The sequence below is a fragment of the Arvicanthis niloticus genome, chromosome 2 (genome assembly GCF_011762505.2).
Source record: "Arvicanthis niloticus isolate mArvNil1 chromosome 2, mArvNil1.pat.X, whole genome shotgun sequence".
Lineage (NCBI taxonomy): Eukaryota > Metazoa > Chordata > Mammalia > Rodentia > Muridae > Arvicanthis > Arvicanthis niloticus.
The window spans coordinates 45,281,668-45,307,992 of NC_047659.1; the positions used below are offsets into that span (position 1 = coordinate 45,281,668).

At 39.7% G+C, this 26,325-nt stretch overlaps 1 protein-coding gene across 3 annotated transcripts in view; it reads right to left on the reverse strand.

Annotated features, from left to right (window-relative positions):
* Positions 1-496: 496 nt before the first annotated feature.
* The window catches only part of Cfap210 (cilia and flagella associated protein 210), a 35,945-nt gene continuing 10,116 nt past the window's right edge, over positions 497-26,325 (reverse strand). Inside the window, exons 3-9 of one of the 3 annotated variants that reach the window (XM_034493723.2) lie at positions 24,606-24,779; positions 24,297-24,490; positions 19,077-19,233; positions 17,210-17,349; positions 13,810-14,002; positions 3,864-4,028; positions 497-938 (exon numbers count right to left, since the gene is read on the reverse strand). In XM_034493723.2, coding sequence (XP_034349614.1) covers positions 594-938; positions 3,864-4,028; positions 13,810-14,002; positions 17,210-17,349; positions 19,077-19,233; positions 24,297-24,490; positions 24,606-24,779 — 1,368 coding nt within the window. In that variant the 3' untranslated portion in view covers positions 497-593. Of the gene's footprint in view, positions 939-3,863; positions 4,029-6,593; positions 11,195-13,715; positions 14,003-17,209; positions 17,350-19,076; positions 19,234-24,296; positions 24,491-24,605; positions 24,780-26,325 lie in introns of those variants that run through there. The other 2 variants (XM_076928881.1, XM_076928880.1) reach the window with 2 other exon arrangements.

A 26,325-nucleotide genomic window follows, 5' to 3' on the forward strand; every position in this document is an offset into this window, starting at 1 on the left:
CAGAAACACACTGAAGTCCACAGCATGGCTACACTCTTACAGAATAATTAGGACAGGACTGGGACAAAGCAGAGGCTGTGTGGAGGGAAAATGGGGAGGTACTGCTCAATAGGTTCAAAGTCATCACTACACAATCCTGTGGGAGCACTTTATCCTACTGAAACCACTTTAAATGAAATGGACATTGTGTGACTGAGTATATAGCCCAGTCAATAAAGTGAGGAGCTGACTTTGACCCTCAGAGCCACATGTGGTGGTACAGCCTTGTAACCCCAGTGCTAAGGAGGTAGACATAGGCAGATCCCTAAGACTCACTGGCCAGCCTGCTTGTTGAGTTCCAGGCCACTGAGACATCCAGTTTTCAAAAAAAAAAAAAAGATGGATGCAAGTGTAAGAAACAAGGCTGTTCTCTGGAATCTACACACACATGCACAGGTACCCAAGGTTTTATGTGTACTTACTGTAAATATTGCAAAGAATCAAACCAGGCAACATATTTTAGAGAGATAGATAAGTAGTGGCTTTATTATCAGAAATTCCATTATATTTGTAGCTCATTATAATAAATTTTATCAATCAAAATATGACCCTTTTTACCAAGTAAAACCTAGCCTTCTCTTCGACTTCTGAAAATCATTATACTTTGATCCTTGACTTTTATAAAAAGGGAGCTGAACCCCAGTGGCATCATTTGCCTGATAGCTTGGTCTTATCCCACCTCTGCCTACAAAGGGTGGTCCACGTCCACCTCCCACTCCTTCCTGCACAGCTTTTACCATAGGGTAGGTGTATTTCTTTGTTGATTCAGATTCAGAGTTAATTACTTCTCTGGCATACTTCTCAAATTCTTTCTCCTTCTCAACTGTAAGGGCTTCAGTAAGTCTCCAATAATCTAATTCTTCTTCCTTCAGTTGTTTGGCATTAAATTTATTTACGGCCTATTTGGAAGAAAAATAAATTTTAATATTGGTCAAAACATGTTTTCCAAATATCTATGTAATTTTAAGATGTAGATGAAATTTTATAAACTCGGTATTTTATAAATATGTTATAACTCATCAATTCTTTTATGCGTCTAAGAATATACTCAAAATATAGATTAAATATTTAAATTCATAGCTTCATGTGATACATAGTTAAACAATGTAACAAAATTAAAACTATAAATAAAATTTAGGTTAAAAATCGGGCAGCTATAAATACAATTCTCTTTCAATCATTTACATATCTGATCTTTGGTAAGTTAAAAGGCATATACATAACTATTGTTCCTGTCCATCAACATAAAACTAAGACAACAGGGAATACCTAAGTTATATGCAACCAGTAACATTCTGTTTCCCAGGAATGTAAAACTAGAACAATGAGTGACATTAATCTATGAAAATGTATTCAGAACAGAGGAATAAGTACTATAGGCAATCTCCCAAATACATTATTTTAGAAAGACTTTGTCGTATAATGTTACATTAATTTATTTTGGAAAAGATGTTTTAATGGCTTTTTTTGTGAAATTTTGATTGGCAGATTTCAATTTTATATTTGTAACATTTTAAGAAGTACATAATTTCTAAATATACATTGTTTTTCCTGTATATGGATATATTTACCATCTATGAAAAAATTTTAATAATCTAAAGCTTTAACATAAGATCTGATCATTCCTACTAATTGAAATTTCTAAGGGAAAGGCACAAGTATATCAGTTTGAAATACCAAACTTTTTATCACCAAGTTCAAAAAGTAAGGCTTATGTTCTCTTTGCTGAATTGGCAATAAAATATCCAGAGTCTTAAAAAAAAAAATTAGTATACAATAAGAACAGAAGACAGAAGAATTTAAACAATCTCACCAAGGGATAATAAGGTAAAATGAGATGTCCTTGTTTGCATATCAGAAGAAGAAGAAAAAAGTAATTTTAAAAAATAGTGCATGGCACATAGTAGACACTGAGTTATAAATACATTGTGGGGGCTAAAGATGTGGCTCAGGAGTTAAGTGCACTGGCTGCTCTTCCAGAGGACCAAGGTTCAGCTCCCAGCACCCACATGGTAGTTCACAACTGTCTGTAACTCCAGTTACAGGGTTTTCAACTCCCTCTTCTGGCCTCCATAGGCACCAGTGCATGCGGGCATGTGTGTGTGTGTGTGTGTGTGTGTGTGCAGGCCCTCACACATATAAGCAACTGAATATAGTACAAATACACACACACACACATTTTTAAAAATGCATCATAATCAAATAGGGCTAATCACAGGAATACTCTGTTTCCATGTTTAAACTTGTTCAAGTGCTGGGAGGTGGTGTTTTAATGGATTAAATACTTGCCCTGCAAGCATAATGACCAGAGTCTGGATCCCCAGAACCCAAAGAAAAGCAGGGCAAGGTAGGGAGGCTACCTGTAATATCCACACTCAGGAAGCAGAGATAGGATTCTCTGGGGCAAATTGTCTAGCTAAGGTAGCTGGAATCTGTAAACAGTAGGTTCAGATAAAGAACCTGCCTCCAAAAATGGGAGAACAATTGAGATAGCCAACATCAACTCTGGGCCTAAACACACACACACACACACACACACACACACACACACACACACACACACACACAGAGTTTCAGGGGATCAGACACCCTCACACAGATATGTATGCAAGCAAAACACCAATGCACATAAAATAAAAATAAGATGAAAAAAAGAGAACAAATCAAAATAACTGTCAACAGGTTTGAATAGATACTTTGCAAAAGAAGTCAGTAAACGTCCAACAAGGATATGCAAAGCAGTTCACTGAAGACAGGTTAAGCCACTCCATCAGAACAGTTAACATTCCAAGATGCCAATACAAGGCTTGGGAAGGATGTAGAAGGTCTGACTTGTGTTCATTCGTGTTGCTGACAGGAATGGAAGAGGAGCATGTATTTGGAAAAGATTCTGCTGGACACCAGATTCTCTGTCCATCATTTAAATCTCTGATATTCCTTTGTCTCACAATCAAATCCCACAAGATTCCAATCAACATGGTTGTTGGGATATTGTTGTAAAGTTGGGGAAAATAATGTTTGGAACTCTAGCTAGAGATAGACTGCATTAGGATGTGCCATAAAAAAGTAAAGGGGGAGAAAAATGACACAAAAGTTTTGCATCAGAGCCTATGGATCCTATGAATCAAAGGATGCACATCAGAGCCCATGCCATGTGTATGTATCATCCTTAGTATTTACTAAGCATAACAGGCTCTAAAAAAAGATAAAAAGTTGTGAGCAAAACCCTAGAATGAGAACTGTTGGGAGCAGATGCAGTCCTGAGTGAATGCATACTGTTGCCATGAGCACAGACTCAATGCCTCATGGAATGGCAAAGCCTTCCCAAATCCAAGTGTGGATGTTGACAGTGTGTGCAGAAAATGCCCATAGCAGCTTCCTCCTCCTGGATGCTTACAGCCTGAGAATGCTTCCCTACAGAGACTCCCTACCGAGATGAACTAAGCCTGACTCCTTATCCAGCTGTATGTAATACCCCTCCTGTTTGAGCTGTATATAATAAACCTGCCTCTTCACTTCAGATGGATGAAATAAAGGGGCTGAGTTTCCAGGCGGTTGTTGGTGTGTCTTCATCAGAGCACACGGCCCGCGGGATCCTTGCTATTCTGTATATATGTCTCACGCTTCTTCTTTCCTGATGCTCCAGTTAGATCAGTCCTTAAGCCATCACAGCAGAGAATCCCAGAGCAGAAATCCTAAAGCTAATTTCACAGTTTACTATGTTTTCATTGTGACACTGTAACAATCATTTATCCCTGTCTGATGAAGGAAACCACTTAAGAGAAAGAAAACCAAAAAAATCCCAGGAAAGTGAGAACACTTACTATTCGCTGAATGTGAGCATCTTGAATTTCCAGTCTCTCTTTGGCAGCTTTGAGGTTTTTCTCCTTTTCGAGCTCCTGGAAGAGCTTATCTGCCTTCAAGACAGCCTGCAATTGTTCCTTAGCCTCTAGTTTCCTCTGTCTTTCTTCTTCCTCTTTATTTTTCATCTAGATGTTTAATAGCCGAAAAAAAAAAAAAACTAAAATAAGTTTCAGCAACCAGTTCTCATTAAAAAGGAGTCAGAATGTTTCAAGCACAGAGACAGGAGCAGTGTTAAAAACATTACACGTGGCTGGGTTAGTTTGTTTTATTCTCTTGAATAGCAGAGACATACTTAATGAAACTGTGATTAAAACCAACAGCACACACAGTTGTGGGGGGTAATGTGTGCCTGTAATCTCAGCAGTGGAGATAAGGAAACCGAGGCAGGAAGACCATGAGTTCGACACATGGAGCCTGGGCTTCACCGTGAGACTGTGGAAGAAGGACAGGAAGCACAGGAGCAGGAAGAAGAAAACATAGGAAGCAGAAAGCCAGGTGCAAAGGTACAGAACTACTGGCATGTTAACAATTAATTACTAGAATATTTAGGAGCCATGCAATTTGAATGTTCAGACAAACATGAAAGGAATAGAGTAGGGGATCCGTTTTCTAAGATTAAGAAATACAGAAAGGTAATCAGGTAACTTATGTGGCTTTTCTTAAGACATTTAAAGAAACAATCCTGTCACTTAAGATGGTTCTGAAGAAGAACTTCTTGCTTTGCATTCATAAATAGCTTGGCAGAGGGCTGGAGAGATGGCTCAGTGGTTAAGAGCACTGACTATTCTTCCAGAGATTCTGAGTTCAATTCCCAGCAACTACATGGTGGGTGGCTCACAACCATCTGTAATCCGATGCCCTATTCTGGTCTGAAGACAGTGTACTCACATACATGAAATAAATAAAAAAAACCTTCTTTAAAAAAAAAAAATAGCTTGGCAGAAGGGAGATGTGATGATTTGTTTATGCTTGGCCCAGGAAGTGGAGCTATTAGGAGGTGTGGCCTTGTTAGAGTAGGTGTGTCACTGTGGGCGTGGGCTTTAAGACCCTCCTCCTAGTTTCCTAGAAGCCAGTCTTCTCCCAGCTCCCTTTGGAACAAGAGGTGGAACTCTCAGTTCTTCTGGCTCCATGGCTGCCTAGATGCTGCCATGCTCGCACCTTGATGACAATGGACTGAACCTCTGAACCTGTAAGCCAGCCCCAATGAAATGTCCTTATAAGAGTCATGGTGTCTGTTCCCAGCAGTAAAACCCTCACTAAGACAAGTGAGGAAGAATGTGCTGGAAAAATGACTCAGCAGTTAAGAGCAGTTGCTGCTCTTCCAAAGGTTCCAGGTTTGGTTCCCAGCACCCACATAACAGCTCATAACCATCTGTAACTCCAGTTCTGGATGATACTACCCTCTTCTGGATTTCATGGGCATCAGGCACACACATGATGTACAGATATACATGAAGGCAAAATATACATATAAACTAATAAAATAAATAAATGTAAACAAATACGTTAAAAAATATCTTGTGTGTAACTAACTAATGGCCATACTATCTTCAGTATAAAAGTAAACATGGGTTTTTGGCAACCAGCGAATACTGGGCAACTAGGCCCGTAGCTTCTACAAAGAGCACCCTGTCAACAATGGTCTCAGTGGTCAGCACAGGGGCCAAGCTTCAGCTCCAATATGGCCAGAGTCCCCTGAGGGATTAGACCCTTGGTTTTATGGTCTCTGAGGTAATTAAGATTGCAGAAATCTTTTTTTTTTTTTTTTTTTTTTTGGTTTTTCGAGACAGGGTTTCTTTGTATAGCCTTGGCTGACCTGGAACTCACTCTGTAGAGCAGGTTGGCCTCTAACTCAGAAATCCGCCTGCCTCTGCCTCATTCTGGATTTCTGACAGGGTTGAAAACTTATAGCTATTTACCTTGAGAGAAAAGATTTGAGTGGATGGTCGGCAGCTGACATTCATCCTAAAGCCAGGTTCAGAACTAAATGTTTTAGTTAGGATACATGACAGAGGTGCTGGTTAGTCAACAAAAGGATGGACTGGGTATTAGGACTATCTTGTACCTCACTGGTATAAATTGACATAATTATGCTCTAACTGTATCTTGAGAGAAAAGTTTCATTTTAACAGGAAGGGTGATGTGTAGGAGGAGCTAAGGTGGGAGGAGTAAGGAGAGGAAGAGAAGGAGTAAGAAGAGGAGGAGAAGGAGAGAAGCTAGATGATGAAAGAGAGAAAGAGGGGGGAGACAGGGAGGCAGATGTTCATGTATCTCCACCAGTCAAAGATAGTTGTTATATCTAGGTTGGGTAGTGGGTTACACCTCTGATTGAACAATACCAAACTTATAAAGCCTATGATTAACATTTTTTTTAAAAAATGTATAAATGCAAAAAGGAAAAGGGGGCATAGGATAGGGGTTTTCTGGGGGGGGGGGAATGGGGATAGTATCTGAAGTGTAAATAAAATATCTAAAAAAAAAAAAAAGATTGCAGAAATCTGATTTCTGAGGTTCCAGCAGTCACTGCAGGACCTGATGTCCCTGTTGCCATGGTCCCAGAGGTTATTTGGTCCTGTAACCATAACTACATGCCAACGTAGTAGACAAGCTTCATTGGGTTTGAAGTTTGGTATCCTGCCTCCAGCAAGTGCATAGAATCCATGGTATGATCAAGATTTGATGCCAACTGGTCACCTTGGTGCTGAGTGTGCAGCACTATCCTTGCTCCTGTGGTCACATAGCCAAGACAGGCTCACTTCAGCAACTCATTCAATATTCAACATCAGCTTTCACCTGTTCCACTAGCTGAACTTTGAGATATGAGTCACAAAAAGCAGAATATCCTAATAGGCTCAGAATAGAAGGAAGTTAAAAAAAAATCCACTTCAACAGATGTATAAAACATTACAAAGCAACACACACACAAATTTGACACAGGTATTATGCATGCCCCACCATCTACCAACTAACCAACTTAACTGCCTAGAGCATGTAGTTTTTGCTACCTTGCTTTAAGGCCCAGGCAGACTGCAATTCCAGCCCCACCCAGGTTCCCTTAGATCTTCGGATAACACACACACACACACACACACACACACACACACACACACACACACACTTAATTTTCAACCTGACTTATGGCTCAATTGCTGGGTGCTTTTAGCCTCCAGTGGCTAGCATGTCCTTCCTAATACTCTCAGCTCAGTACCCTAAATCTGCCTTCAACTTCAGTTGCTCAGTTACCTTCTCCTTGTTAGCAACCCCAAACTGCCCTCAGCTTTAGTTGTGCTTCTAATCTCCCACCTAGGGGAACAGCCTATGCCACTCTACCTGAGATCTCACATGGCTGGTCACCTTTTCTCCCTCCAAAGCAAAGTGAAACTCCTCCCCTGCATCAGCTAGCTTGCCTCAGGGACCCAGAAGTCCCACCTATTCCTCACAGCTCATTGACCACTAGCATCTTTATTGATGAATCAAGAATCAATTGGGGAATTGGTTCTTAGCATCAGAACCACCCCCTACAAACTACCTACAAGGGAGTCAAAACTTAATGAGAGGTGAAATGTCTGAGAAATAATTTAGTCTTATATTAAAAAAAATTAATGATCCTAGAGAAGAGTCAAAAAGATGTAAGAATTTTGGAAATCTATCTAAGACCTTGACAAGACAGTCCCCAAAGTCAATATAACAGTAAATTAGTGGCAAAAATTTAAAATTTAGAAGAAAAATTTGGCAAGGAGATTGAAACATTGAAAAAAGCAATCAAACAGAAATACTTAAGATGAAGAATGGTCAATTAAATGAAAACCACAACAGGCACCATCACTAACAGACAAGTACATACATATGCAGAGAAACTAATTTCAGGGTTGGAGGACAAAGGTGAGACAATAATCCAACAAAAATATATTCAGAAAAAGAATTAATGAGCACAGACAATATTTCCCAGATGTCTGGTATATATTCAAGAGGCCACACTTGAGAATTCATGGTATAAAAGAAGGAACAGAGTTAAAAATGGAATAGACAGACTGTTTTGTAAAATCATAGCAGAAAACATAAAATCAAACTTACAGAAAGAAGTAAGCATCCAAACAGAAGGCATATATAACTCCACAAAGACATGAACAGAGAAGAAAGTCTCCATGACATACTATAGTCAGTATGTCAAAAATACAGAGTAAAGAAATACACCTAAAGCCAGCATGAGGAGACACCAACTCACACACAGAGGCACAAACACCGTGATTACTCAGACTCTTTGTCAGCAGCGACAAGAGCCAGACAAAGGCTTTAGACAAAGACAAATTGAGGTGATCCATGATGACAAGCCGGCACCACAGAAAGCTTTCAGTGGAATACTTCACAGGAGAAAGATGAAAGGCAGCCTGACTACAGATAAACTAGGCATGGGGAAGAAATACCCACACCCAACACAGCAGCTCAGCAAACCCTTATAACTAGTGTGGGAGAAAGGAAAACACCAATAATCCAGCAAAGCAGAACATCACTTAACAAGTTCATGCAAAATATATACTTAAGTGCAAACAGCCTCAATTCATCACTAAAAATATCCAGACTAGTGAACTGGATTACAAACAAACAAGCAAACAAACAAGAATCACTGGGTGGTGGTGGTGCATGCCTTTAATCCACTCAGGAGGGAGAGGCAGTTGGATCTCTGTGAGTTTGAAGCCAGTCTGGTCTATAGAGCCAGTTCTAGGACAGCCAAGGCAACTCAAAAATAAATAAATAAAAAATAAAAACAAAAACAAAACCCTGTCTCAAAAAACAAAACAAAATACCCAAAAACCAAAAGCGAGAACTATATATGGTCTCCAAGAAACACACTTAGCTAGAATAAAAAAAATCACAAAACTTAATACTAAAGGATGGAAAACAAATTACTAAACAAGTAAAATGTTAACAAACAGGCATATTCATCATTCTATCAGACTGGGAAAGCTTTACACCAAAACTAATTAGAAGGGGCTGGAGAGGTGGCTCAGAGGTTAAGAGCACTGGCTGCCTTTCCAGAGGTCCTGAGTTCAATTCCCAGCAACCACATGGTTGCTCACAGCCATCTACAATGAGATCTGGGACCCTCTTCTGGCTATGCAGGCATACATGCAGACAGAACATTTTATACATAATAAATTAATCTTTTAAAATATTGTTTAAAAAATAATTGGAAGAGATAACAGGGGACACTAATATTAATAAAAGAAATAATTCATCAAGAAGATATAACAGGGGTTGGAGAGATGGCTCAGCAGGTAAGGCACTGACTGTACTTCCAGAGGACAGATCTCAGCACCCATGTGGCAGATAACAACTGTCTGTAACTCTAAGATCTGACACTCTTACATAGATATACATGGAGGCAAAACACCAATGCACATAAAATAAAGGTAAATACATTTTTTAAAAAGATACTATCTTTTTTAAAAAGAAGATATAACAATTATAAATTTTTGTGCACCAAATATTAGAACCCCTAACTTCATAAAACAAGCATTAGAACATTAAAAAAAAAAAAAAAACCACATAGGTCTTGACACAATAATAATGGGGACTTCAATACTTCACTCTCATACTTAGATAGTTCTTATAAACTTTCAAGTAAAGAAGCTTCAGAGCTAAAACATATTATGAGTAAACCAGATTAATAGATATATGCAGACTATTCCACCCAACAGGAAGGAGTGCACACTTGATCTTCTCCAAAATCTATCAGAGAACACAAACTAAGTTTCAACAAATAAAAAAAAAAATCGAGACAATTCGTTGTATCTTATCAGATCCTAAGATGTTAAAAATAGAAATAAACAATAAACTATAGAAACTACAAAAGTACTTGGAAACTAAACACATTTTTGAATGAATAGTAGGTCATCCAAGAAATCTGAGAGGAAATTTAAAAATTTCTAGAGATAAGTGATAACACACCCTTATCAGAACCTTTGGGAGGAGGCATCAAAGAGAGTCACAAGGAGAAAGTTTATAGCAACAAGTGCTCGCTCATGTGCTAAAAACATCTGAGAGCTATCAAATAAATACCCTAATGATGCACCTCAAGTTCTTAAAAAACAAGTGTCCAGTCCCAAACACAGTAGATAGCAAGAATTAATAAAGATTAGCAAATAAATTAATGAAATACAGATTAAAAACTAATTAATACACAAGGTCAATCAAACAGTTGGTTCCTTGAAAATCTTAAGCAAACTGACAGACCTTAGAAGGGAGAAATCAAATTAATAAAACTAGACATAAAGGTGTCATTACACCTGATTTCAATAAAACTAGAGAGAAAGGTGTCATTACACCTGATTTCAAAGAACCACATAACAGCATTAGAAATTAGTATAAAAACTTATATTCTAGAAAGCTGGATAAGCCAGAGGAAATTCTAATGAATATCATATACCAAAATAAAACCCTGAAGATATGCCTTAAATAGACGGATTACAAGCAATGAGATTAAAGCTGTTATTAAAAGCCTTCCCTCAAACAAAATTTACAACTAGCTGGATTCACTGCTGCATTCTATCAACCCTTCAATGATGACCCCACACCAATTCGTCTTAATTATTTCATAAAATACAAAGTGAAGGAATATTACCAAATACATTCTGTGAAGCCAATATTACCCTATTACCAAAACAAAGTAAAGACACTATAAAAGGAAGAAAGAAAGAAAGAAAGAAAGAAAGAAAGAAAGAAAGAAAGAAAGAAAGAAAGAAAAGAAAAGAAAAGAAAAGAAAAGAAAGGAAGGAAGGAAGATAGGGAGGGAGAGAGAGAGAGAGGGAAGGAGGGAGGGAGGGAGGGAGGGAGGGAGGGAAGGAAGAAGGAACAAAACTGAAGACTGATTTCTTTGATGAGCAGAGATGAAAAACTTCTCAGTAAAATTCAAACCAAACCCAGCCACACATTAAGAAAATTATACATTATGATCAAATGGGCTTCATCCCAGAAAAAGCAAGTTGGTTTAACATATATAAATCAATAAATGTAATATACCATAAAAATAAATTTAAGAATAGAAGCTAAATAGTAATTTTAATTGATGCTGAAAGGGCATTTAACAAATTCCATCATGCCTTCATGATAAAAGTCTGGAGACTTTAGGAATAGCAGGAACATACCTCAATATACTGAAGGGTATACAAAACAAACCTATAGCCAACGTATTAAGCAGAGACAAACTGAGAGCACTTCCTCTTAACGTCTGGAATGATACAAGGACGCCCATTCTTCCTCCTCTTATCTGATAGAGTGCATGGGATCTTAGCTGCAGCGATTAGACAAGACAAAGGTACAAAAGGAATAAAAGTAGGAAAAGAAGACATGAAACTATCCCTATTAGTAAGTGACATGATTATTTAAAAGATCCTGTTGAATCTACTAGAAAATGTTTGGACCTAGTAAACACAGCAAAAGTTGCAGAATACAAAGTCAACACAAAGAAAACAATAGCCTTCACTTATACTACACAGCTCTCAGAGAAAGAAACTGGGAAAAATGTCCCATTCAAAATAACTCCAAAAACAAGTATTTAGGAATATATCTAACTAAAGAAGTGATAGACATCTACAACAAAGCTTTGTGACATTGAAAAAGGAAATCACAGAAGATACTAGACAACGGGAAGACATTCTGTGCTCTGGGATTGGTAGAATTAATACTGTGAAAATGGCTATACTGCAAAAATAAACTAGCAGGTTTCATCTAATATCTATCAAAATTCCAATGTCATATTTCATAGGTTTAAGAAAAACAAAACAGGGCTGGAGAGTTGGCTCAGCAGTTAAGAGCATTGACTACTTTTCCAGAGGTCCTGAGTTCAATTCCCAACAACCACATGGTGGCTCACAACCATCTGTAACGGGATCTGATGCTCTCTTCTGGTCTGTCTGAAGACAGCTATAGTGTACTTATATACATTAAATAAATAAATAAATCTTTTTTAAAAAACCAAGTATTTTTTTTCTATGGACCACAAATGACCAAGAATTGATAGTACAATCCTAAGGAACAAGAACACTGAGGACAGTACAACACCCAGCCTCTAATTACACTCAGAGTTATGTTGGCAGAGCCTGGTGCAGGCATAAAACTGGACAGATAGATTGACGGAATAGAGGACCTAGAGATAAATGACAAAGCTGTGTCAACCTAGTTTTTGACAAAAGAGGCAAAAACATACAGTTGGAAAAACAGTCTTTTCAACAGATGGTGCCAGCACATGTCTCTACCTACAGAAAAAGAAATTACATTCATATTTTTCACCTTGCACAAAAATTGATTACCTTAATCAAAGACCTTAATTGAAAACCCAAGCCACTGAAGGAAACATAGGGAATACTCTTCAATACTCCCTACTGGGTAGGCAAGAGATTTTTTTTTAATAGAATACCAAGAACACAGGAACTAACCCCAGAATCAATAGGTGGGACTTCCTGAAAATGTAGACAATCAGCAGAATGAACAGACAGACCTCCAAATGGGAGAAACTGTTCATTAGCATACTTCAGATGAAGGACTATTATACAGAATTTACAAATCGCAGATTAAACAAGGAAACCAAATTGCCAATCAACAAAAGCAAATGAATACTTTTTTTAAAAAGAAAAAGAAATATAAGTGTACATTACTGTTTTTAAAAGTGTATAATATCCCTAGCTATCAGGGAAATACAAATTAAAATGACTTTGAAATACCACCTCACCCCAGTCAGAACGGCCATCATCAATAAATCTGACAACAAATGTTGGAGAGAAAGGAAGCCTTATTCACTGGTGGTGGGGGAACAGTCACTGTGGGAACCTGCTTGGAGAGTTCTCAAGAAGTTAAAAAAATAACTGTATGACCCAGCTATTTCATCCCAGAGCAAATATTCAGAAAACTCCATAGAAATATTTACATCTCCATGCTTATGGATGCTTTATTCACTATAACAAAAAATTGAAATCAACCCTAGTTTTTCATATTTCAACAGATGAATGGATAATGAAAATATGTTATATATTCTAAAGAAAACTGTAAAATATGTGCAAAAAATTGGATAGACGTAAAATGTATAACTTTAAGTGAGGTCACACAATCTCAGAAAGGAAAAAAGATGGTTCTCCTCATGCAGAACCTAGCCAATAATACATGTGTGTGTGGCTACAGTAACAAGTGTACTTGTGGATACACTGTATCACGCAGGAGAGAAGACAGGGGAAGTAAACATTAGGAAGGAGGATGGGCTGCATGCAGGTAATGAAGCTGAGTGTGAAATGACAGAGAGCCAAGTGTGTGTCTAGGTCTAACTCTGGTGGAGTCGTCGTTTTGGTGGAGGACCAGAGCATGCAATACACTCAATCGTCAAAGTGTAGAGCCCAGTGTGAAGCTCCACAGCTTCTCTTCTAATGACCTTTCCAATTGTATAGAAGTTCATCCAGGTGTATAGATTTGGGGTCTAGTCCTTTTCAGTGGAGGACCGATTGACTGACTGACTGACTGACTGACTGACTGACTGACTGACTGACTAATTGATTTATTGATTTGGTTTTTGACACAGGATTTCTCTATGTAGTCTTGGCTGTCCTGGAACTCACTCTGTAGACCAGGCTGGCCTTGAACACAGAGTTCGGCCTGCCTCTGCCTCCCCAGTGCTGGGATTAAAGGCGTGCACTTCCACACCTAGCTGGTGTTAGATGATTATTATTTTTTTTGGCAAGGATTTTCTTTTTAATCATAAAGTTTATAAACAAAAAAATTTAAAAGTAAGTATTTGCTTCAAAAATATAAGAAGATAATTTACATACTATTTTTCAAATCTCTGTTAGTTTTATGAGAGAGGAGAAGTAATAGCCATGGCAGCAAAGCCTCAAATGTATGCACTGTAACGGAATTGTTTACCACAGAGGTTCTATAATCTGCAATTGCTTTCAAGTCCGCTTGATTTTTTTCATGTTTTTCTTTTTCTCTTTTCTCCAGTTCAGTGTCAGCTTCAGCAATGTCTCTAGCAATAATCAAATCTTCAGTATCAAGTTTCTCTTTTATTAGTTCACTTAGAAAATTATTTATTCTTTCTCTCCGTTCTTCCATTAGCCTGTAACAGAACAACCACATTTGCCAAATCACCCTGAACAGCTCTGTAATAGAGTTATAATACTTTCATTAGGGAATCTGAAATAATTTAAAATCATCTAAAAAGAGATCTGTGGTTTCCTTTATATATACGGTTATATCAAATAGAAATTAATTTGCCATACACTTGAAAAAATAATTCTTGAGATAAATAAGGAAATTAATTTCATACATACATACAAAGTAGCATGTATACTAAAAATCTCCAAGGGAGCAACATGTGCAGTGTAATCACATGTACACTTATGGAAGAAAAGGCGTTCAAACTGCACAACACCGGAAGATACTGTTCACGTGTGCGGTGTACGCTGGCATGTGCTCATGAGTAACACCGGAAGATACCGTTCATGTGTGCGGTGTACGCTGGCATGTGCTCATGAGTAACACCGGAAGATACTGTTCACGTGTGCAGCGTACGCTGGCATGTGCTCATGAGTGTATGGTGGGTGCAAGTGAAGACCAGAAGCAGATGTTGCAATTCTTCCTCTATAGCTCTCAGCGTTTTTACTTTTTGAGACAGGATTTCACTATGTAGCCTTGGCTACCCTGGAACTGCTGTATAGGCCAGGCTATCCTCAAAGTTACAGAGATTCTCTCATCTCTGTTTCCCAAGTGCTGGGATTAAGGGCATGTACCACCAGGCTAGTTTTTCTTTTCTTTTTTTTGAATCTCACCAGTGGCTGCTGGTGATCCGTCAGGATCCCCTTACACCCAGCCCCTGCCCAGACTGGGATTAGTTACACCACCACACACAGCATTGTGTAAATCAAGGGTCTGCTTGTGCAGTCCAGAGTATATTTTGGAATATGTTGTTGGGCTGTTCTGCTTGCTCTAGCACTGAGACTTACACTATAAAAATCCTTTCTTTAAATAAAACCTTGGAAATAACTAAGTTACAAAATACTAAATAATTCATCTTCTCACTACATCCCCTCTGGAACCAAATCATAGATGTGTTGATTTCATCTGTTTATATGTCCCTGTCCCTCACATCATGAAGTTTGTGAGGTCAGGACTGTATGAATTATCTCTCTAGTCCAGGGCCAAGCATGTGTCTGGAACATCATACGCAGTGAGCACGTTTTATTGAAGCAACGAGAGAAGAAAACTAAACAGAAGTAGTTTAATTAGTTATGACAGGTTCACTAATTTATTGAGTTTGTGAAGTCCTGCATGAGAAATCATGAAAAGATACCATTCATGGGTGAAAAGAAAGTAGACTCTGAAGTGGAAAAGAGATGGTATGTATGTGTATATATGTGTACATGTATATATGCATATGTATAGATGGCGGCACAGGCCATGAAAATGCTACAGAGCCATACAGAACACTTTGTAGAAAAGGTGATGTGTCACTTAACATTTCAAAACACTGTTCTAAACCCATTTACAGGTAGGACCCACTTAACTATTTGAATATATTATTTTCGGTACAGAGAGCTTAACAGTAAAAATGTGTTAAAGACTTCCACCCTCGTGCAAGTCTTCTCTGTGCTTTAACAAATGCCTCATTTAAGAAACTTGGAGGTATTATTTATCTCAGCTCACGTTTTCAGGTGTCCTGGATAAAGAAAGTGCAGGGGTGTGTGGAGAGACACGGCTCACCAGTTGAGAGCACTTGTTGCTCCTTCAGAGGATCCAAGCTGGATTCCCAACCCCCATGAGACCATCCCTAACTCTAGTCCCAGGGGGCTAGCCCATCCCCTCTTCTGACCTCTGCTGGCACCAAGTACATACATGGTGCACAGACTTACATGGAAGCAAAACACTCATATATAAAATTAATAAATCTAATTTTAAAAAATTTAAAAAAAAAGAAAAGAAAGGGCCGGTGAAGGCTGTGGCCCCAGGGATGTAGTCCACTAACACAGTCCTTCCAATTAGATTCCACCTGTTCACCCCTCTCAAGAACCATTGTTTCCTGCCAGATGAGGTGATCGGCTCTCTCCAGTGTGCACTCCCACCCCGCTGTATTGCTTTGCTGTAGTTCCAAAAGCAACAATAACAACTGACTATGAAGCCTCCAAATTTGTGAGCCAAAAATAAAACTTCTCTCATTTTAGGCTGAAGAATGAAGTGTTTCCTGCAATATTGGAAAGCTGACTACTAAAGTGTGATTTTTCTTTATTTTTTTAGTTTTCATTTTTGGATTTTACTCTAGAAGATGCAACTTTTAATTGAGATAATCTTGAAAATCTTCCATGGGAAGGGGATATTTACTAAAGATCTAGGTGTCCAGGTCTTTAGTCCCAGTACTTGGTAGGCAGAGGCAGGTGGATCTCTGTGTGTTTGAGGACAACCTGGTCTACATACTGAGCTCCAGAATAGCCAGGGTTATAGAGAAAGACCTTGCCTCAAAAAATAAAAGCCTAAGACAGTGGTGGGGCACACATTGGGGACCATCTGCATGGCATTTCCAGAGAGGGTTATTTGAGAGGGAAAGGCCCATCCTGAATACGGGCTGGGGTCTTGGACTGAATAAGGAGAGGAAACGAGAAAACGAAGTGAGCCCGTGCACCAGCATTCATCTCGCTCTGCTTTCTGGTCCATGTTGATCTGAACAGTCTCATGCTTCTGCCTCCACAGCATGAGCACCATGCCTTTCCACCACATAGGGCTGTGTACAGCCTTAAACTATGAGCCTAGCTAAACTCTGCCTCTATCAAGCTGTTTCTTGTCAGGTACTCAGCTACAGCAAAGAGAAAAGGAAATGTATAGACCATGATTCACAGAGCCGCCTCCAGATCAGTGCTCTCTCTTCTACAGCATACCAGTGAGCACCTACTGACCATCTACCAGAGAGTTCTGGAATGTTCCATGGTACACCTCAACTCTCATGCCCCAAATGGAAACTATCAGATCACTAAATGTCATCTATGAGACTTCAATTCTCAAAGACAAATATCATAATGTAATTTCTGAGTCACTGAAAAGCAATCTCAGATAGCACTTGGGTGATTATACTATGTTAAAGTCCTACCTATGGGGCTAGATAAAAACACTCATTGCTCTTGCAGAGGACCCAGGTTATATTTCAGTACCCTTATTATGGCTGACAACAACCCAAGGAATGCAGCAGGCACACACGGATGTGGTACACTTATATGCATGCAGGCAAAATATTCATACTCATAAAGTCAATTCATCTGGAAGTATTTTAAAATCCTACCTGTTTGTTTCCGCTTCTTTGTCATTTCTCATTTGTATAAGACGTTTTTTGGCTTTGATAAACTTTCTAATCTTTTCATCTTCCTCCTCTTGCTGCTGCTGTTCTACAGCTCGGATGATGTTTTTATCATGAATATTGTCCTTAAGGAGATAATTATGCATTGTCACTGAAATGCCTTTCAATAGTCTACCAAGAGTCTGTCAAATGGTCATGGCTCACCCACTTATTTCTCTTCTAAAAATTTATCACAAAGTAATAATCAGAAGTTTTAATAAATGTTCATGTTAAGATTTATTTACATTAACAAAAATACTGAAAATAATCTACAAGTATTCAATAATACAGAAATGGTTAAGTAAACTATAATCTCAGTGATGTGAGATTTTAGAACGTATCTTTTTTTAAAAAATAGAAATTACTGACTTCTTAAACATCATTCACTGCAAAGACGCTCAAGGATATACTTCAGCAAGAGGGAGAGTAAATAAGGAACAGAAGACATCAGAGTCAGGAGTAAGAGGTGTGGTCCTAGAGAGTGACCAGGCAAGCCTCAGGCTGACAGCTGGGCAGCCGGCAGGCCTAGCAAACAAGCAGTCCCAAAGGGGAGGGCATGGAGGGGGCTCCATAGATAAGTTCTAAGAAAACCAACATAGGTAATTGCTTATTATTCAGTCAAATATTGAAAATTAGCGTCAATATACATTTGGCAGAATTTATTGAATATATGGAAAAATCAAGTGATCAAAATAAAAAATTTAAAAGGTCAAAATAAAGTCACTAAACAAATGAAAATCAAGGTAGAAAAATAACCAATAGTGGACATAGTGATGCATAGCTGTGATCTGTGTGGCTGGGGCAGGGAAGGACTACAGCAGGAGAATCACAAATTTGAGGTCATTCAGGGTTGTATAAGGAGTCCCTGTCTTAAAACAAAATGAAAACTGAACGCTCGTGTAATGCAAGAGTGGTGGTACAGAGCTTGGATCTGCAGAGGCAAATAGTTACACAGTCCTGGTGCCGCCGTCAGTGTGATGTGTGGAAAGAGTAAGGAGCTGAGAAGTGTACTACAAAGGGAGAGGGCCAGCCCTCCACAGCCTGGACAATGGGGCAGATAATGCCTGAAACTAATTAACAATCACACTGATTGGAGTCTAATTATGAAAACTACATACAGGGACTGGGAAGATGGCTCAATGAGGCAGGGTAGCTGAGCCTTCCGGTCCTGAGGCCTCAGACCTCTTGTGGTAGAAGGAGACTCTGGGAAGCAAAGGGGCCAAGCAATGAAGCACCTCTCCTTTTCCAAGCTTTCAGTGCTTGATGTTTTAACTTTGCAGCACAAATATTAGTTTTTAAAAATGCTGGGGCTAGAGAGATGACTCAGAGGTTAAAAGCAGAGGATCCAGGTTCAGTTCTCAGCACCCACATGGAGGTTCATAACCTTCTGTAACTCCAGTTCCAATGGACTCAGCACCCTCTTTCTGGCCTCTGCAAGCACAGCACACATGTGGTGCACAAATATACATGCAGGCAAAACACATAAAATAAAAATACAATTTTAAGTGTTAGAGACAAATAAAATCATGAAATCAAATAAATTATGTCATCCCTAAGCTATCATAGCAGAAATTATATATAAATAACTCCATTCATTCCTAACAACTTTTGTTTTAAAGAAATTCATTTCACATAGAAAACTTATTATTTTCTTTCCTATGTGAGATCACACCCACACAAAGCCATACTGACTAGAATCAGCCAGAGAGAGGATTCTCTCGGGACACAGCTTTCTGGATGCCTGTTTCTACCCCAGCGTGTCAAGGCAGGCATCTGACTGTGTAACTGCCTGACTGTGGCATCTGCGACTTACAAAGAACCGCTTCCTGCTTGCATCTATCTCTTCCTGTTTCTTGCTCACGTTTTTCTTCATCTCTATTTCATACAGCAAGTTCTGCCGCTTTATCTCCTCGGCATCTTTCTCTTCACTTTTCTTCCTTGTTTCTTCTTCCTCCTCATGCTCCTTTATTCTAAAGTAAAAAGGTAAGTGTAACTGAGAGAAAGGCAAAAAAGAAAAAATGTTATATCTTCGGGAGAAGAACCAGGTGCTGGGAAGCTTATGGAAGGACGTAGGGAAAGAAAATGACAGTGGCGGAAACAATCTCAATGACGCAGGCTGCCCTCATTTGCTGGGCTTCAAGCCCACTTTGTTCCTTGACAAAAAAGAACCTGACAGCAGGCTCAAGGGCTCCCTTTCCTTAGAAAGGACAGTGAGCTGAATAAGAGGAATGGAGACGTTCATGGGCCCCAGCACAGAGGCTGATGGTGCAGAAGGCACAGCTGAGGTCCTGAGAGGCTGGTTTTGATAGAAAGAGCCCTGGAGGAGGGCTCCATACCCAATGGGCCACTCTGCTTGTTATTCCTCCTGTAGCTCCCTGCTAGTTGACTAATGCCTTCTGAGTCGTAAGCTCCAAAGGCTTGTCAACTCTCAAGGCTCCTGGATGGGTTCCTAAGAGTCTCTGGAGGCTGGCCTCACAGCACAGCCCTGACCAGGAAGCTTTCTCTCCAGCATCACCTCTTCTACTCACTTCCCACACCCTAGGAACTCCCAGCAGTAGCAGTTCCTAGCAGACTCTGGATCTCTGGGGCCCCTCACCTGGCAGGCACCCCTGAGCACACAGCAAGATTCCTTGTGTCCCACGGGTCTATGACCTACTCTAATTGTTTTTCCTTCTGAACAGGTGACTCAGAAGTCAACAATCTAAAGAGACAGCTAAAGAATGAGCTGCCTTCTCATACGCATGCCTTTTTGCATCAGGGAGAGGAAAAACTCCCTTTTGCTAGGCCACAGAGGACCACACAGGGAAGTAGGCCAAGACATTTGGCACAGACACAAAGTAAAGAAGCTTAGAAGTTCTTTAGGAGGTACTAAAGAAACCATGGATTGTGCTGGTCCTTTTAAGTTTAGGACAGAACAACAAAATACAAAATGTTGCAGCTTTAGGGCTGGAGATGAGCTCAGTAGTTACGAGCACTTCTGTGTCAGAACTCCCGGTAACTTCAGGTAACTATAGCTTCTGATGCCCTCTTCTGACCTTTATGAGAATATACCGAGTGTCTTATTCACACAGACACTAACACATACACACAAACAAATACAGGGTTTTGTTTTGTTTTCTTTCTTGACAGTCAAGATTTACCATTACCAATACCAAAACATTCTCCTGATGTAGTCAGATCTAGTTGATTAGTTAAAAGCTGCCCAGTGTATTGGGTTGAAAAGGACCAAGACTGGGGGGAGGGGGTGTGTGTGTATGGATGACTGATGTCTGCTTGAAACCTGGGAGTTGAAAATAAGATACAATTGTTTCTATTTGTTGAACCAGAGGACCTGAACTTTCCATGAACATCCTAAATTTGCTTTAAGTCAAATTATCCAAATAAGGTAAAAATCTTTATTGACAGGTAATTAAAAATGTAATTGTTGTAAAACCCACCTGTCAACGACAACATCGTTCCTCTCCACTGGTACAGCGGATGCTTCTTCCCTCAACGCTCATGCTCAGACTGTATAACTGCTTTCTGCCCAAAAACTGAACCAGGCAGTGGATGCACAGACATGTTTGTCTTCCAGATTGGCCGGCTCATTGTAAAGCGGCTGTGCTGTGCTCTGTGCATCTCATTCTAAAGCGGCTGTGCTGTGCTCTGTGCACAGCACCATGACGGCAGACAGCCCAACCGTGTTAAAGAAGATTCACACTCTCACTGTCCCACGCTGTGCAGATCCAGATCTAACCTCTCTCAAGTTCACCCGTACTCTCAATAGTTCCATAAAAGCAATGGAGATGCTGGGTGTGGTAATACATGCCTTTAATTCAGCACGCAGAGACAGAGGAAAAGACAGAGGTAGAAAGGCAGAGGCCGGAGGATCTCCGAGACTCAAGGTCAGCCCGGTCTATGGAGTTCATTCCAGGTCAGCCAGGGTTACCTTGTCTCAAAGATAGATAGATAGATAGATAGATAGATAGATAGATAGATAGATAGATAGATAGATAGTAGAGAGAAGATAGATAGGTTTTTATCACAGCAGGGAAGTTTGGTCCTTATAGTCAATCCAGGAAGCATCAGTGCTAGACTAATCACACAGCCATCTTACACTCAGTATGTGCAAATCCAAACCCATCACCTTCCTCTTCTAGGTGGATCCTTGTGGTCTCATCCTGGTGAATAGCACCATCTTTGCAGCTGTCTATGCTGGAGGCCTGAGTCCCTCTGTAATCCTCAGCTCCTTATTCAATTTTCTAATAGCTGTTTATTGAAGTCCTACCTCAATGATAAAACAGTCATCATGGAACTTACATTAGAGTCAGGGACTGCATCTAAACACTGTGATATGTTAAAGAAAGCAAGAGAGCCAGGCAGTGGTGGTAGTGGTGCACATACCTTTAATCCCAGCACTCGGAGAGGTAGAAGCAGGTGGATCTCTGAGTTTGAGGCCAGCCTGGTCTACAAAGTGAGCTCAGGTTACACACACACATACACACACACACACACACACACACACACACACACACACACACACACACACAAAACCTGTCTTGGAAAAAAACAAAAGCAAAACAAAAAAAGGAGGAAAGAGAGAGAGAAAAAAAGAAAGAAAACAAGAGAAAGAAAAGAGACCAAGAAAAAGAGTAACAATGGAGTCATACAGACCTCTCTAGACTGAGTTATACACCAAGAGACGCAAGGCCTCTCTGAGATGGTAAGAAGACCACAGATAAAGAACAGGGAAGTAAATTCCAGAGTGAAAAAAACAGCATGTGAGAAGTATTGAAGCCAGAAAGTTCTTAGCAGGCACTCAAGGCCCTGGAAGGTAAGGGCATGGGTCAGGGTGATGAGGAGATGGGCAAGTGGTAGGAGAGAAGCTTGAGATAAGATGAGGTTAGACTCCACAGGCCCAGGTCCTCATTTTACTTTAAATGAATGGAAAGCTACTGCAGCACCAAAACTAGAATTGAACTGGTTTTCATTTTAATGGGGTATCAGAGATGATGAGAGCAAAGGGAATAGGGAGTGCGAGAGGATAGGGCGATCAAGAGCCGGTGCAACAATCCCTGCAATAGATGGGAAGGTCTGGGCCTCAGACGATGGCTATCAATTCAAGACTTCTTTTGGAGTAAAATAAATTATCACGAATTGCTTATAGATTTGTTGTGGGACATAAAGAAAATGAGAGGTCAAGGTCAACAGTGGGATTTCTGGTTTGAAGTGGGCAGATATGAGTGCCACTGTGCAGTTCACCACAGCGGTAGGGAATCCATAATCACCTTTGAGGTACCTGTGAGACTGTAAGGGAGGTCTCTTGGAGGCAGCAGGATGTATAAAGCTAGAGCTCAAAGGAGTGGTTGAGCTCTCTAAGATGGATAAAGCCACTTTGGCCCTCCTCTTTCTTTCTACCCTTCTCATAAAGGAACGTAACCAGGGGAGAGTGTTGCAGACCCAATAGGAATGCAAAAGTAATCAGTCAAAAAAATTAAGACAGGGTCTTACTATGTAGCCTTGGCTGCTCTGAAACTCTATGTAGACCAGGCTGGACTCAAGCTCAGAGATCTTACTGCTTCTACCTCCCAAGTACTGGGAATCAAAGGTGTGTGCCACCAAGCCCAGCAATAAAATTTCCTTAAACGGGGTCTATGAGGCTCTTCCTACAGGAATTAACTACCTGCAGAAGGAATGAGAAACACGTATTGTCGATAGATACTTGGCTGTCTTTGAATAAGTATTTTTAATTTCTTGGTTAAAATCACTCTACTTGGGGAATTGTGTCCAATTGTTCTTTATTTGCCTTATCTTCAGGATGTGAGTTTGAGGCAGACTCTTGTACCAGACACAGCTCCAAAAGAGATTAGCCTGCCTGAGTCTGGTGCCGGGGCACTGTTTACAATGTATCTGATATATGTCATACTTTTCCAGGCGTGGGGCCAGAAGTTTTAATAACTGTTGTTAAGTACCTCAAAATACAGTGATTTTAAACAATAAACACTCTGTCTTGTGCATTCCTGACCAGCAAGATGAGGAGGGGCTTAGACGGGTGGCTCTGAAGAGACTGCAATCAAGCTGTCGGCTGGGGCTGTAGTGGGGTCTTGGCATCACTAAGGCTAGAAGACCCACTGTCACCACTTGAAGTTTTCTGCTACCTGTTCCTTCGCATAGACCTGATTTAGTATCTTGCAAGATGGAAATCATGTTCCCCAGTAAACTCTCTGAGGGGTAAGCAAGAAAGAAGCCAGATATCTTTAATATCCTAATCTGATATGTCACAATCACTCTGTCACATTCTGGTCAATGGCCATGAGATAATATGTGTAGCCTGTCCTCCAGACAGTAGAAACAAATTAGGCTCTATCCTTTGAAGAAAAGCTAAAGAACATGTAGACATATTTTACACCATCACAACGCACTTCCCGGGTAGTACCTGGTAATATATTTTTAAAATGTGTACTTATTTTGTTATGTATGTTCTAATGTTCTGCCTACATGTATATATGTGTACCACATGCCCATGGAAGGCAGAAGGTGTTGACTTCTCTGGAACTGAAGCTTCAGATGATTTTGAGCAACCATGTGGGCACTGGGAATCAAACCCAGCTAGATCTTAACCCCTTAGTGGATATGTGTATATATGTGTATGTACCTGTGTGATGAATGTGGACTTGTATACTTGTGAAGGTCAGAGGGTAATTTTGCGGCGTTAGCTCTTTCCTACGAGGGACTGAACTCATGTCAGGCTTGTGTGACAGATGCCTTTACCCACTGAGCCGTTTCAATGGCCTTTGTTTTGGTTTTTTTTTGAGATAGGGTCTTATTATGTAGACCAGACTAACCTTCAATTCTTGATTTCCCTGCTGTAGCCTCCCCAGTGCTATGAATGCATATCAGTGGCTACAAATGCATCACCACAGCTGTTTCTAATAGTGAGTTTTGATCTTTTTAAAATTTTTCTACCATGTTTTTAACAAATATTAATTTGAAAATCAGAGGAAAAGCTATATCCATGAGAAAGACACATGAAAGCTCACTGATGTATACATACTGTTTCAGATGGTCGTTGGCAAGAGCTACTCTTTCCCTGCGCCGTTTTTCCATTTTCTCTTGTTCTTCTTTAAAAGCTTTTTCATTGTCGAGTTTCTCTTGTTCCTCCCATTTTTTATCTGATTTAACTGCATTCTTTTTGTACTGAATCTGGACATCACGCTCTTTCATAACTCTACTGAGAAGAAGTCCTGACTACAAAAAAATCATACTATTTTAAGAAAACTATGTATAATTACATAGAGAACTGTTAACTATGCATGTTAAATAAATATACATATATATAAATAGAAGAGAAGCCAGATAGTACATGAAAGTGTTTCACTCTCTCTGTCTGGTAAAACTGATACTGCTTTGCATTTTCAATGGCCTTCTTTCTTTCTCCTTGTTTGTATATTTCTTCCTCCAGATCAAGAATTTGTCTTTCAGCCTCAATCTCTTCATCACGTTTTTGCTTGGCTTTAAGTTTCTGTTCTTTCATTCCCTGTGAAAAGACAAAATAATCTTTCTCTTTTTCAGTGTTGGGGATCAAACCCAGGATCCTATGGACAAACCACAGCACAAAAGCAATCTTTTGTTTTTATTTTTCAATTTAATTGACCCATAAGTTAATATCAGTGCATAGTCACTTAAATTTCATTATGAATTTTTATTGTTTGCATAATTCATTAGTAAACATGAACATACACTTTCAATTTTTAAATGGTGTTTAGTTAGTTTATGTGTATGACTGTTTTGCCTGTATGCATGTCTGTGCATCACGTGCTTGCCTGGTGCCTGAGGAGGCCAGAAGAGGTTGTTGGAGGCCCTGGGACTGTAGTTACAGAACATTGTTAACTGCCATGTGTGTGCTGGAAATCAAACCCAGATCTTTAGGAAGAGCAGTCAGTGCTCTTAATCACTTAGCCATCTCTCCAACACTGAACTATTTTTTAATTTAATTTTTTAGATGGGTAGTGCATTTACATGATTTGAAATTCAAAACTATTTATAGGGTATGTAATACATTTTTCTCTCCAATATTAAGACTTCACTAAGATTAAAAACTTTTCTGTTGATCCATCATTGAGGTATATACGTCCAGCTACTCTGAAAACAGAAGCAGAGGCAAGAGGATCACTTGAGACTGAGTTTGAGGTTGAGGTGGTTTGAACAGGAATGGCCCCCAAAGGGCCATGTGCTTAAATGCTTGGTCCATAGGGAGTGACACTATTAGGAGGTGTGGCCTTGTTGGAGGAAGTGTGTCACTGTGGGGGCAAGTTTTGAGGTCTCATATGCTCAAGTTACACCTAATGTGACACACAGTCTCCTGCTGGCTGTGGATCCAGACACAGAACTCTTAGGTCCTTCTCCAGCACAACATCCGCCTGCAAGGTGCCATGTTTGATAATGGACTAAACCTCTGAAACTGTAAGCCAGGCCCAATTAAATATTTACCTTTATAAGGGTTCCTAGGGTCATGGAGTCTCTTCACGCAATAGAAATGCTAAGACAGAGGTCACCATGGATAGTATAAAGAAATCTCAAAAAGCAAAAAACCAAAACAAAACAAAAAACCAAAACCCTTGTTTTTTTTTAAAAGACAAGGTAAGTAAATAATAATTCAAGATATATACTGAGAAGAAATATTTTCAAATAATGTCTTCTTGAGACAGGGTATCATAGACTTTGGGCTAGCCTGAAATCACTGCATAGTCAAAGATGACCTTGAACTTTTCATTCTCCTTTTGCCATCTCCAAATGTTGGGATTATAGGCATGGACCACCATGCTGGGCTTTAAGTGGCATTACATTCTGAGTTCAGGGTTCCATGCATGCTAAACAGACACTCTACCAGGTGCTCTAACATTCCTAGCCCTGCTTTTGTTACAGTTCTTTTGTTGTTTTGTTTATTGAGGCAAGGTCTTGATACCTTGACCAGGTTGGCCTTGAACTTACTATGTAGTCCAGGTTGGCCTTGAACGCAAGGTCTCTCTGGGCTTCCTGAGTATTTGGACTACAAGAATGTGCCACCACACTTATCTTTAGAA